Source organism: Rhinoderma darwinii, chromosome 4, assembly GCF_050947455.1.
Source record: "Rhinoderma darwinii isolate aRhiDar2 chromosome 4, aRhiDar2.hap1, whole genome shotgun sequence".
Lineage (NCBI taxonomy): Eukaryota > Metazoa > Chordata > Amphibia > Anura > Rhinodermatidae > Rhinoderma > Rhinoderma darwinii.
In genome coordinates, this window is record NC_134690.1 from 235,659,441 (window position 1) to 235,672,627 (window position 13,187).

At 45.0% G+C, this 13,187-nt stretch overlaps 1 protein-coding gene across 1 annotated transcript in view; it reads right to left on the minus strand.

Moving 5' to 3' along the window:
- The window catches only part of HDAC2 (histone deacetylase 2), a 72,378-nt gene extending 60,903 nt beyond the window's left edge, over window positions 1–11,475 (minus strand). The window contains exon 1 of the mRNA XM_075862295.1: window positions 11,178–11,475. Within this exon, the coding sequence (XP_075718410.1) occupies window positions 11,178–11,229 (52 nt within the window). The 5' untranslated portion in view covers window positions 11,230–11,475. The remainder of the gene's footprint in view (window positions 1–11,177) is intronic.
- Between the last annotated feature and the right edge of the window lie 1,712 nt (window positions 11,476–13,187).

Consider the following 13,187-nt stretch of genomic DNA (forward strand, 5'->3'; position numbering starts at 1 on the left):
AACTGCATGTGTGATTCCAGCCTAAGGGGGGATTCACACGAACGTGATTTGCGTCCGTGCAGCCCGCGTGGTTTTCACGCAGGTCGCACGGACCTATGCAAGTCTATGGGGCCGTGCAGACTGTCCGTGAGTTTTGCGCAGTGTGAGTCCGCTGCGTAAAACTCACGACATGTTCTATATTTCGGCGTTTTTTGCGCATCAAATCGTGAAAGCACTTCCGTGGGACGCGCGTGATTCGCGCAACAGCAGTAAAAGAATGAATGTAAACAGAAAAGCACCACGTGCTTTTCTGTTTACAAACAAGAGTGTCATAATGATGGCGGCTGCGCGAAAATCACGCAGCCACGCATCATACGGTGCTGACACACGGAGCTGTCAAGTGCCTTTTGCGCACGCAAAACGCACACGCTCGTCTGATTCCAGCCTAATGCACGACCATAGTAATTATGTGGTACAAAAACCGCGGATCCGTTGCTGTCCATTTGTCAACAAAAATTCTTCTGTAGTTCATCTGTCTGTCATTAGTATTCACAAATCTGAAAAAAATAAAATAGGAAGGATGGAGTTTTCCCAAACCCCCTGAGTAGGTCACATGATCCGCAAATACGGTCAGTAAAATGACACGTCCTGAGATTTTACGGCCCGGATTTGCGGATATATTTACAGCGACATCAGAGGCTCCTCCAGGAGTGGAATCTCCAGCCGTAGCGTTGCCGACACTCTTCCTGATGTATGCCTCCAACGGAAGGAAAACAAAACAGGTGTGAACAGGGCCTTACAAATGCTAGAGCAGAATACTGACCAAAATACTGCCGTGTGAAATAGACATTTTTTTGCAGACCGTTTTTTGAGCCAAACACAGAACTGGGTACAAAATAAAGACATTTCTGTAACTTACATTTGATTGGGGCTATTAACAATTGAGATATATATATATATATATATGCTGCAGAAACAACCCAATTTATATTTATGGAACAGACTATCAATCACAGAAATGTCTGCAACAAAATGTAACCTATGGCTGGATTCACAAAATCTGCAGTGGATTACACTCCAAGCCACGTGGATGAGATTTGATCCAATCTAATCTACACGTTGCTGAACATTTTCCGCACTGACATCAGGTCATGCTGTGGATTTTCTAATTTGCAGGATGCTCATTCTGTTTCAGATTTTCACTGTGGATTTGACCCTTTTCAAAGTATCAGGGGTGAAACCCGCAGCAAAATCATTTGCAGAAATGCTGCGGGAAATCCCATGTGAATCCAGCCTGAGGCCACATGCACACAAAGTATATTACGTGTGACTTTACTGCACGGATTTTCCTGCGGCAAATCTGCAGCGTAATACAGTACCAGCAAAGTAAATGAGATCCTAAGTAATCTATTCTACATGTTGCAGAATTATTCCACATGTAAATTCACCTGGGGTGAAAAGGTTAAAATCCTCAAAATGTCCATTTATCTTGCATTTCTGTCTCAGAATTGTATCTAACAAGTTTATAAAAATAATGCTCCAAAATCCACAACCGTTTCCTCATCAAAATGTAAAATTTGCACCTAAAAACACATGCAATTTTTGGATTTTACCTGCGGTTTAGAAGCCGATTGTCCGCATCAAACTCCACCACGTGTGTAGCCTTTTACTTCTCTCTTTTGTGGTCACTCCTGTGTTGGGCTCATAAAACTGTAAATGTGAATGCAGCCTAAGGGTATGTTCACAGCAAACTCCTAAACATCTGAAAATACGGAGCTGTTTTCAAGGGAAAACAGCTCCGTATTTTCAGATGTTTTTTGTTGCATTTTTTACAGCCGTTTTTGGAGCTTCCCCTGCACTTTTTCGTGGCCGTTTTTTATGCAGCCGTTTTCTGAAATGCCGTTTTTCCCATTGCAATCAATGGGCAGATGTTTGGAGGCGTTCTGCTTCCGATTTTTCGGCCTGAAAAATGGGCGAAAATAAGCCGTGTGAACATTCCCTTAGGCTTCATGCACGCGACTGTGCCCGCAATTACGACCCATAATTACAGCCGTCCGTATTTACGGGCCGTGCTCCCATTATTAAGTATGGGAGCACGATCCGTAAAATAAAAAAAATACGTCATGTCCTATTTTTTTTTCGCCAAGTTTCTGCTGCACGCACACCTTCCCGTATATTTACGGGAAGGTGTCTGTGCTGCAGAAACTTGACGAAAAAAAAATAGGAAATGTCCTATATTTTATGGACCGTGCTCCCATGCTTTGTAATGGGAGCAATGCCCATAAATACGGACGGCAGTCGGCGGCCGTAATTACGGGCACAGTCGTGTGCATGAAGCCCAAGGCCCCATGCACACGGCCGTATATTTCATCCGTAATTACAGAGCCATTCATTTCTATTGGCCACGGACACTTTCTGTATTTTTACGGATGGGTGTCCGTGCTGAAAAAATTATAGAACCTGTCCTATTCTTGTCTGTAATTACGGCACCAACTCTCCCATAGAAGCCTATGGGAGCTTCTATAAATACGGACGGCTATGGATGTGCATCCGTAAACCGTCCATATTTACTGAAGCGTTACTAGGCAACACGTTAGTGACATTTGCAACCTCCCTCTTTTTTTTTATAGATCCATATATACGGTTCAAATACGGATGCAATATGGGCCGTATTTACAGATAGATAAAAATACGGTCGTGGGCATGAGGCCTTAGGATGGGTTCACACATCGCAATCAAAATGTGTTTGTTACCGCAAATCGTGGCACAAACGTGCCATTTTCTCTCTGTTTGCGGGGAAACAACACGCATTTTGACCGCAACATGTGAACCCAGCCTTAAAATTACATTACAGCAGAAGAGTATTTGCTATTGACATTTACTAAGTAAGAGTCACATATGCCAACAGAAATCGCCAAGTAGCACAGGACTAACAATATTTGCACCCAATAAATCTCTTGTTCCAAGATCAAGCAACTGTCTGCAAACATGCAAAGAAAGAGAAGTTACAGCTTTTTTTTGCAATACGGTCTGTTGACCGTTCTATTAATCTGTTAAAGACCAACCATGCTACATGTACGTCATAGGGGGAGGAGTGTTGTATGGAGCTGGCTCACGGACTAAGCCTGCTCCATACGCAGTGGGTGTTAGCTGTATAATACAGCTGACACCCTGCTCTAACAACCAGTATCGAAGATAGCTCCAATCTCAGCTGTTTAACCACTTAGATGCGATGGTCAATAGAGACGGTCATGTAGGCCTTTAGAAAGAGTTGGGCTCTCCCTCTGACACAATCGTGGGGTACCGATATTTGTCATGGCAGCCTGGAGGCTTAGTAATGGTCCCCAGGTCTGTCATCTTTGTACCCCTATTCCTATGTAATTAGGAAATGGCCGGGAGGCAGCAGGAACAGAGAAAGGCAGAACAGGGTTTAGGGGGCCCCATTCTAGATAGAGATGGATGCGGATCCCAGAGGTGGGACCCGCACCTATCAGACATCTATGGCGTATCCTGTGGATATGTCACGGAAAAAAAACAAACTTTAATAGGAGCCGGTAAACAACAATATACTGCAATACATAAGTATAGCGGTATACTGTGCAAGCGATCCAACAATTGCTGGTTCAAGTCCCCTAGGGGGACCACTAAAAAATGAGCAAAAAACAAATAAGTTTTTTTTTAAAAAAAGGACATAGTAATTGGTACCACTGCATACGTGAGAGTCAAAACGAGTACATTAGAACATTTTTTAACCAGCCGAGTAAACGTTATTTAAAACAAGAAAATAAATAGAAATGCTAGAATTGCTGTTTTTTTGTCAATATCTCCCCCACAAAAAAACGGAATAAAAATTTAAATTAAAAAAAAACATGTGACATCCTCTGGATAGGCCATTAATATCTGATCGGTGGGGGTCCGACTCCCGGCACTACCACGGATGAGATGTTTTGTAAGGGCCGTGGAGATCGTATGCTGCTTCCCCTTCATCCCTTACTTGCTCGTACTGTGAATCACCGACACACTTGTAGCGGCGGTTCAGTCTAATCTCTTTCACCTCAACGGGAGAAGACTAATACTGTGAACCGCGGCCACAAGTATCAGCAATTCACAGTATGAGCAGTGACCGTATTGAAAGGGAAGCAGCGCTCGTACGATGGGTAGGGGGGGGCGTGGTAGCTGGACCCCCACCGATCAGATATTGAGGTCAATGGGAGTTGGATTAAAAATCCGATGCCTATTTGTCACAAGCTTTGCAGTCAGTTTTGAACAACTGTGAAGCAAAAACCACCCAAAAGTCTAAATTCCAGTTACAGCTCAATATATAGGACATACATGCTGCACTTAAAGGGGTTTTCCAGAACCAATTAACTCATTTCTATTTCACTGAATATATAAAAATAATGTAATTTGTAATATACTTACGTTTTGATTTCATCTTCTAACACTAGATTCCAGCGCTGGTCACGTGACGTGTCTCCAGTAGCAAAATCCTTACTTCCGGCGCTAGCCAGTCCATGATCGGAGTTCCGTTTTCCAGCTGGCTCAAGGTACGGGTAAGTCATTCCTGACGTCACTGTACGAGGGAAGTAGTAGACCGGATACTCCCTTTCTTCTGTTAGTTTCCGGTCTGCTACTAGGGGAGAGAAACACTGCTAGTCTCTGAGCATGCGTGGTTTCTACACTAGCAGTGTTTACCCCGCATGCCCTCTCCTGCGCTATCACAGCGCCTGCGCATCATTTCCTCCCAGCGGACCGGAAATGATCAGAAGAAATTATTTCATGTCAGGAGCCAGTTGGTAGTAGCGCTCTGACAAGGATTCTGGCGCTGAGGTTAGGGGATTCCACAGAGTACCAGAGCAGAGCCTACACTAGCGCTCTGCCCAGGACTCTGTGGAAACATCATGGGAAAAGCCCTTTAATAGGAGCTGGTAAAAAATAATACATAAGTATTGCGGTATACTGTGCAAGCGATCCAACAATATGGACAGTGAAGCCAGGGGATTCCAGAGTCATGGAGCAGAGCGTATACTAGTGCGCTGCCAGGACTCAGGCTCTGGGGAAATCCCTGACAACACTGTCCATATATGGATAGTGATGAGGTCAGGGGATTCCACAGAGTCCCGGAGCAGAGCCTATACTATCGCTCTGCGACTCCGGGGTCAAATTTTGTTTTTTTACCATTATATAAGAGTGTTGTTTGGTACAGCACGGATATGTCGCAGGTTTATTGTTAGAGCTCACTGATCTAATGAGAGCAGTAAAATGGCAACTGAGTTTGTGTACAGCTGGGTGTAATAGGCATGATGGGTTCCTGCTGCCGGCACATTGCATGCTGGGACACAGGCGATGTATGCCGGGAACCGTATGACCGGAAGAGCAAGGCAACGAACACACAGAGGTAAACAAGCCTCTCAATGCAACCAAAAGAGAATAATGGTAAATTAAGGCCTTAACGCAACTCTACGTCATGGTTTGCCACGGTGACATCGGCTGTCACAGACAGCCGATAGTCACTGGGACTCGTCACGGGAACAATTGCACGGCAGCGCCGCCTGCGATCGCTGTGATTGGTCAGTCAGTAGTGACTGACCAATCACAGCATTGCAGCATGGTTACATGGCTAAAAGAGCCGGGTAGACATGCTAGCTGATCGACTGTGGGCAACAGGAGGCCTTACAATGGGCTCCTGTCTGCCAAGTACGGCAGCCTGTTAGGCAACGCCCAGAAGCAGGGCTTAAAAGGCAGATAAAAGACGGCGGTGGGCTCAGATGCGGAGACTGCGCCATCAGCCATAGGGTGTCAGCTGTATGTTACAGCTGACATCCTGCTAGAACGGCAGGAAACAGAGCTAGCTCCGCTCCCTGCCTTTAACCCCTTAGATGCAGCGATCAAAAGCGATTGCAGCATCTTAGTGGTTTCCAGGAGATCAGCATCGCTTAACTAAGTCTTTTATTATAGGGAAAAAAAATGAAAACTTAAAAAAAAAAAGCACACGTTTGGTATCTCTGCATCAACCCAAACTATGAGGTTATTTTTCCCGCATGGTGAACACCGCAAAAAAAAAATAAAGAAATAATGCCAGAATCACTATTTTTTTGGTCACCATCCCTTGTAAAGTATAGAATAAAAAAAAAAGTGATCAAAAAGTCGCACGTAACCCAAAATAGTACCAATAAAAAACTACAAACCGTCCCGCAAAAAACAAGCCCTTTCACAGCCTTGTCAACGCAAAAAGTTATGGCTCTCAGAATATGGCGACACAAAAAATAAAAATTTGAACAAATATATATTTTTTTGGCGCAAACGCTGCAATACATAAAAAAAACGATATACATATGGCATCACCGTAATTGTATCGACCCGCAGAATAAAGTTACATTTATTTTATTACTTTAGGGTGAACACTGTAAAAAAACATCAGAATTGCTGGTTTTTGGTCACCTTGCTTGCCAAAAAAATGGAATAAAGTGATCTAAAAATTGTTTGCACCCCAAAATGGTACCAATGAAAACTACAGATTGTCCCGCCACAAATAAGCCCTCACACGGCACCGGTGAAGAAAAAAATAAAAAAGGTTCTGGCTCTCAGAATATGGCGACAAAAAAAAATAAAAAAATGTGCAGAGCGTTCCAAAAGCGGATAAGATCGGGCACCATTTATCAGTGCGACACTGGGCACACATCTATGAATTATTTATTTACCCCATTATTATACCCTCGTATTATGCACTGCTGTACTCAACACAGATTACATATGCCCCCACATTATAAACTGAAATACCAGTAAAACCCCATACAGAACTGCCAAGCAAAATGGCGCTCCCTCCCTTCTGAACCCTACAGCGTGCCCAAACAACAGTTTACGTCCACATATATGGCATTGCCATAACCGGGAGAACTGGCTTAACAGTTTATGAGATATTTGTCTTCAGTGGCACAACATATTGTGGGCTAAATTGGGATATCAGTGGAAAATTGCAATTATCCTCATCCGCTGGCCGCCAATTTCGAATGTATAATTAATTACCTTACCTGTGGGGTCGAAATGCTAAATACACCCCTTAAAATACCCTAAGGGGTGTAGTTTCCAATAAGAATTCACTACTTGTGGGTTTGTTTTACTATTTGACCTCAGAGGCCTGCACTTGTGGGCCAATGCTGTGAAAATCACCAAAATAGGCCTCAAATGCGCATGTTGCTCCTCACTTCTGAGCCCTGTTTTGTCCAGACAAATGATAAATGCCTTGAGGGGTGTAGTTTCCAAAAAGGGGTCACTTATTGGGGATTCCACTGTACTCTGGTACCTCAGGGGTTTTGCATATGCGACATGGCACCCAAAAACCAATCCAGCAAAATCTGCATTCAAAATAGCACTCCTGCTTTTGAGCCCTGCCGTGTGTCCAAACAGCAGTTTACGACCACATGTGCGATATTGCCGTAATCGGGAGAAATTGCTTTACAAATGTTGGGGTACTTTTTCTCCAATATCCCTTGTGAAAATGAAGACATTCTACAATTTAGTAGAACAAAATGTGGATTTTCATGGCCTAATTCCAATAAATTCTGCAAAAGACCTGTGGGGTCTAGTTGCTCACTATACCCCTAGATAGATTCCTTGAGGGGTGTAGTTTCCCAAATGGGGACACTGTTGGGGGTTTGCCACTGTTTTGGCCTCTCATGGGCTTTGCAAATTAAACATGGCACCCGAAAAACCATCAAGCAAAATTTGTGCTACAAAAGCCAAATGGCGCTTCTTCCCTTCGGAGCCCTGCCGTGGGAACACACAGCAGTTTATTACCACATATGGGGTATTGCCATACTCAGAAGAGTTTGTTTTACAAATGTTGGGGTTATTTTTCTCCTTTATCTATTGTGATAGCCTAATTACACTAAATTCAGCAAAATACCTGTGGGGTCAAAATGCACACTATAACCCTTGATAAATTCCTTGAGGCGTGTAGTTTGCCAAATGGTGTCTTTTTTTGGGGTGTTTCCTTTGTTTTGGTGCCACAAGACCGCTTCAAACCTGACATGGTGCCTAAGATATATTTTAAGAAAAATAAGGCCCCAAAAGCCTCTAGGCACTCCTTTGCTTCGGAGGTCTGTGTTTCAGTAGATTAGCACACTAGAGCCACATGTGGAATATTTCTAAAAACTGCAGAATCTGGGCAATAAATATTGAGTTGCATTTCTCTCGTAAAAACCTTCTGTGTTACAGAAAAAAATGTATTACAAATGAATTTCGGCAAAAAAAATTTAATTTGTAAATTTCACCTCTACTTTGCTTTAATTCCTGTGAAACGCCTAAAGGGTTAATAAACTGCAGAATCTAGGCAATAAATATTGAGTTGCATTTCTCTGGTAAAACCTTTTGTGTTGCAGAAAAAAAAAGTGGATTAAAACTGATCTTCTGCAGAAAAAAACAAAACACACATTTGTACATTTTACCTTTAAAATTGCTTTAATTCTTGTGAAACGCCTAAAGAATTAAGAAACTTTCTAAATGTTTTGAATTCTTTGAGGTGTTCAGTTTTTAAAATGGGGTGATTTATAGAGGGTATATCATATATAAGGTCTCACACACGTCCGTAACCATGTGCACGGCCGCGATTTTCGGGTTGGCCGTCCGCGGACTGTCACCCGTGAGCCGCCCGTAAATCGCGGGCCGTGCACATAGCCGCGTCCATTATTTTCTATGAGCCTGTACCGCAAAACACGGCCGTAATAAGACATGCCCGTACTTTCTGCGGTCCAGGCTCCAGGGCCATGCATGGACCGTGAAAACCATGGTTGTGTGCATGTGCCCATTAAAATGAATGAGGCCGTGATTTTCGGGTCGGCCGGCTGCGGACTGTAAGCGGACTGTCAGCCGCAGGCCGCCCGCAAATCGCGGGACATGCACATGGCCGCCACCATTGTGCAAGGACCGCAAAAACTACGGTCGTGTGCATGGCCCCATAGAAAAGAATGGGGCCGCAATTCTCCAGTGGATTTTCAGGGGAATTGCGGCCGCAAAAGCACGTTCGTGTGCATGGGGCCTAAGGCCCTCAAAACCCCTTCAGAACGGAACCGGTCCCAGAAATAAGGCTTTTGAAATTTTCTTGAAAATGTGAGAAATTGCTGCTAAAGCCTTGTAACGTCCTAGAAAAATAAAAGGACATTCAAAAAACAACGGAGACAAGGTAGACATATGAGAAATGTAAACTAGTAACTATTCTGTGGTATTACTATCTGTCTTACAAGCAGATACATTTATATTTTTAAAAAAAAATAATTTTTGCAAATTTTCTCTGAATTTGTGTTTTTCATAAACACTGAATGTGTCGACCAAATTTTTCCACTGACTTAAAGTCCAACGTGTCATGAGAAAATCTCAGAAATCGCTTGAAAAAATAAAAGCGTTCCAAAGTTATTACCATTTCAAGTGACATGTTTGAAAAAAGTGGCCTAGTCCTTAAAACGTTTGACAAACTCCTGACATGTCATAGTGACATGTCAGAAGTTTGCATTGGTGGGGGTCTGAGCACTGAGACCCCCACCAATCGCTAGAAGGAAGCAGCTGAAGTGCTCGTGTGAGCGCTCAGCCCCTTCTTGTCTGTCTGGCTTTTTACGGAAATAAATGTATCGTGTATGGACTCAATAGAAAGTCTATGAGCCCGTATACCGATACATCGGCTTTCTGTAAAAAAACGAACAGACACGAAGCGGCTGAGCGTTCACACGAGCGCTTCAGCTGCTTCGTTCTAACGATTGGTGGGGGTCTCAGTGCTCAGACCCCCACCAATACAAACTTCTGACATATCTCTATGACATGTCAGAAGTTTGTCAAACGTTTAGCTACACTTTAAGGCCTAAACAGGCTTAGTCACTAAGGGGTTAAAATAAAAAAAATGTACATAACGATATTCAGGGGGCATTGATAGATAAATTGAGAAGCGTTGCAGTGATATAAAAAAAAATATATATATTGGAAACCCCCTTTAACGTTATTATAGCATAAAGCGAAGGCTGCATGCACACTTCCGTCGGGCGTTATACGGACGCGAATGACTGTTCCGTGAAGCACGGGCCGCACACGCATGGCTTCCGTGTGTAGTCCGTTGTTTCACAGACCAAATCAACGAAAGGGCCAAGACTGTTCCGTCATAAACAGTAGGACATGTCCTAGTTTTGACGGAACGGCCGCACGGTTCCATTAAAACAACGGATAGCACCCTGACGAAAAAAACAGAAGTGGGCATGAGGCCTCAGGCTGGGTTCACACTTGTGTTGCTCTTTCCGTTATTCTGCACGGTCAGCGAAGCAGAACGGAAAAGTCAATACCGTTGCACGACAGACAACATTGGTGCCGACGGAACCAATTGACTATAATGGGTTCTGTCGGGTTGTCCGTGGTTTTACTGAAAACAATAGCGCAGCCCCTAACCGGTTCTTTCTTTTTTTAAATAAAAAGACAGAAGTGGATGCAAAAAGAAGAAGTGTGAGGGAAGGATGAATAGCTCTCCTCTTTTGCATCCACTGCGGTGTAAGGCTCAAAAACTGCATGTGTGAATTGTGGCTGATTCACAATTAATTAGGGGCTGCAGGATCCCAATGTATTCCGGCTAAAAGGATACCCTTTGGCACACATTTGTCTATGGGTACAATAGCATATGCATCAGGAGATTAACCTAGCATATACTCCACAGTGGACCACATATGTAGTGTGAACAAAGCCGTACATTCATGGAAAATGTTTCGCTTTCCGGTAGGGTAAAGCACGGTGCAGTAAAGCGCCACCACTTGTGTGACACCCTCTTAAAGTGGCAGTGGCGACATACGTTACTGGGAACTGGTACATAGCAGAAGTTGTCACACAAGCCAGAGGCCACACTGCTGCGGAGAGGGAGACGCAGCCTCCGCACACATCGCTGCCGGACTGCGCGCAATAACTTTTTACCTCACTTTAAGATGGAGATTGCAGCCTGGGGTTGGACCGGCGCATCACAAGACATCCTGACTGGAGGCCTCACACTTCCAGTCTGGGCCCACTATTAACAGCAGCAGCTCCGGCATCTCAATAACCAGCACTGCTGTCACCTGTAGTCCACAGGCGGCTCACACAAAGCCTGCACCACACTGAGGTAACACGGTACCCGGCGCCCGCTGTGCAGAAGCGAGGCCTCCATACAGTGTACTGCTCCGGCACAGGGCTCTTACCATCATAATAATAGCAGACCTTCTTCTTTCCGCCCCCCTGACTGTACGCCATGGAGTGCTTTGCGTACGCTGCTTAAAACTAGGAGCTGGCGGTGTGCGGGACAGACCGGGAGACAAGCTGCCACCCACGGCTGCCCGTTATTCGGTGATCAATGAAAATTTCCCGCTCGACCGAGGACGCGCACAGACACACATATACAGACACGGTGCAGACAGAGATGGGAGGGGCCAGGTAAGGTTTGGTGGGTGGAACTCCAGAGAGAGAAGGCGGCACCCGCCAGCTTTGGAATACGAAGGAAATCTGCAAGATGTGGGCGGTGCTACAAGATCTGGGCGGGTCTTTTCGCTAAAAGGCGTTGAGAAGGAGGGGCGTCCTCGAACAATCCATGTGGGGGCGGGGCTTTCTATTTAATGTAGGAGGAGTCGAACCGCCTCAAAACATCAGCCACACTAGGGCACGTAGAATGCGCGGTGCCGTAAGGGAGAAACCAAAAAGCTGTTGTTAAGAGGGGGAGCTTGACCGGAAAGGTTTGTTCCTTTGCTTGTGACTAGTTTGGCGCTTGTGGGTTATTTTTTTTTCTATGGTTGCCGGGTATTTACACCCCCGGATTTAGTGAGGGAAATGGTGTAGGCTTATCTTTATATTAGCTTGAAGCGCAAGCTTTGCTTTTATCTCGAGGCTTTGGGTATGTGTAGGGGTGGGTGAGGCGGCATAAACTGACGTATTTTCGGGTAGCTGTCGAGTACTTGTTTTGATAAAACATTATTCGATTTCTGTTTGTTGGGTGACATGTAGTTTTGGTCCTGGAGGAATGGTCTCCGCTGGAAGAAATCCATATCTGTGCAGCCATCACTGGCTTGCTCTACAAGTCCTGTGCATGTTGGCTTTGTAGTCCACGTCACGCCTGAGGTACAATTATGTTGGGGGTGTGGAAATGGAGGTCGAATGAGACTGAGAATGAATGGCCATTAAAAACTCATCAACTGTTTCTTATGGCCATTTTGTATCCGCTTGCCTCCAAGTTTTCATCCGTTACCGTTCATCTGTCCATTTTTCATGGGAGTTAGGAAAAAAAAAAAGGTTGATTTTTATGGGTTTTTTTTTGTCCCAACCTCCTAACAAACACCAGTGCCCATGTAGATGGTGCCAGTGCCCACATATGATGTGCCATAGTGCTCACATATAAAGTGACAGTGCACACGTATCCAGTGCCCATGCCGATAACACAACACCACACCACTGTGCCTATGTTGATAGCGCGAGTGTCCCCTATATATAGTGCCACAGTGTCCATGCAGATAGCACCACGCCGTGTAAATGGCATCACCCTTGTAGATAGCGCCACTAGCTCCCTGCATGTGTGGAATCCCTCTGGGCTGGGATTCTGCTCGTAGTGGAGCCCCTGATGTGTCTGTCCGTATATGGACCGTGACATCAAGGCCTCCCTCTAAGAGCGGAGTCGTCTGCAGAGCGTTGACAGCGCTCTGGCCGGGGATTCTGCTTCAGGACTAGCCTCTGTCGTCATGTATGGACAGTCACGCCAGGGGCTTCTCCAGTAGCGGAATCCCCGTCCATAGCGGGCTCTGGCCCAGGATTCCGCTCCTATAGAGGGGGATGGGTCAGAAAGAGCCCCTGACGTCACTGACCATATATGGACAGTGATGTCAATGGCTTTCCCAAGACAGGAGATCTTGCGATGCTCTGGCCGGGGACTCCATAGTTGAAAGCCTGACATCTCTGTCCGTATATGGACAGTAATGTCAGGGCCTTCCCCGGGCTCAGCGCTCAAAGTAGCGCATTTTCTGGGGTGTCCTCGGCCAGGATCTGTTTTTACTGACTGTTACAAGGATTGATTCCTGAAAAACGGCCGTTAAAGACTGATCCATTGAGTTCTATGGAAGCCGTCGGGCCTTGAAAATGGTTAAAATTAGGACATGTCCTATTTTTTGGACGGCCAGTATTCGCAAGCTGTTAAAAAAAACGGCCGTGTGAATACACCCATACAACGC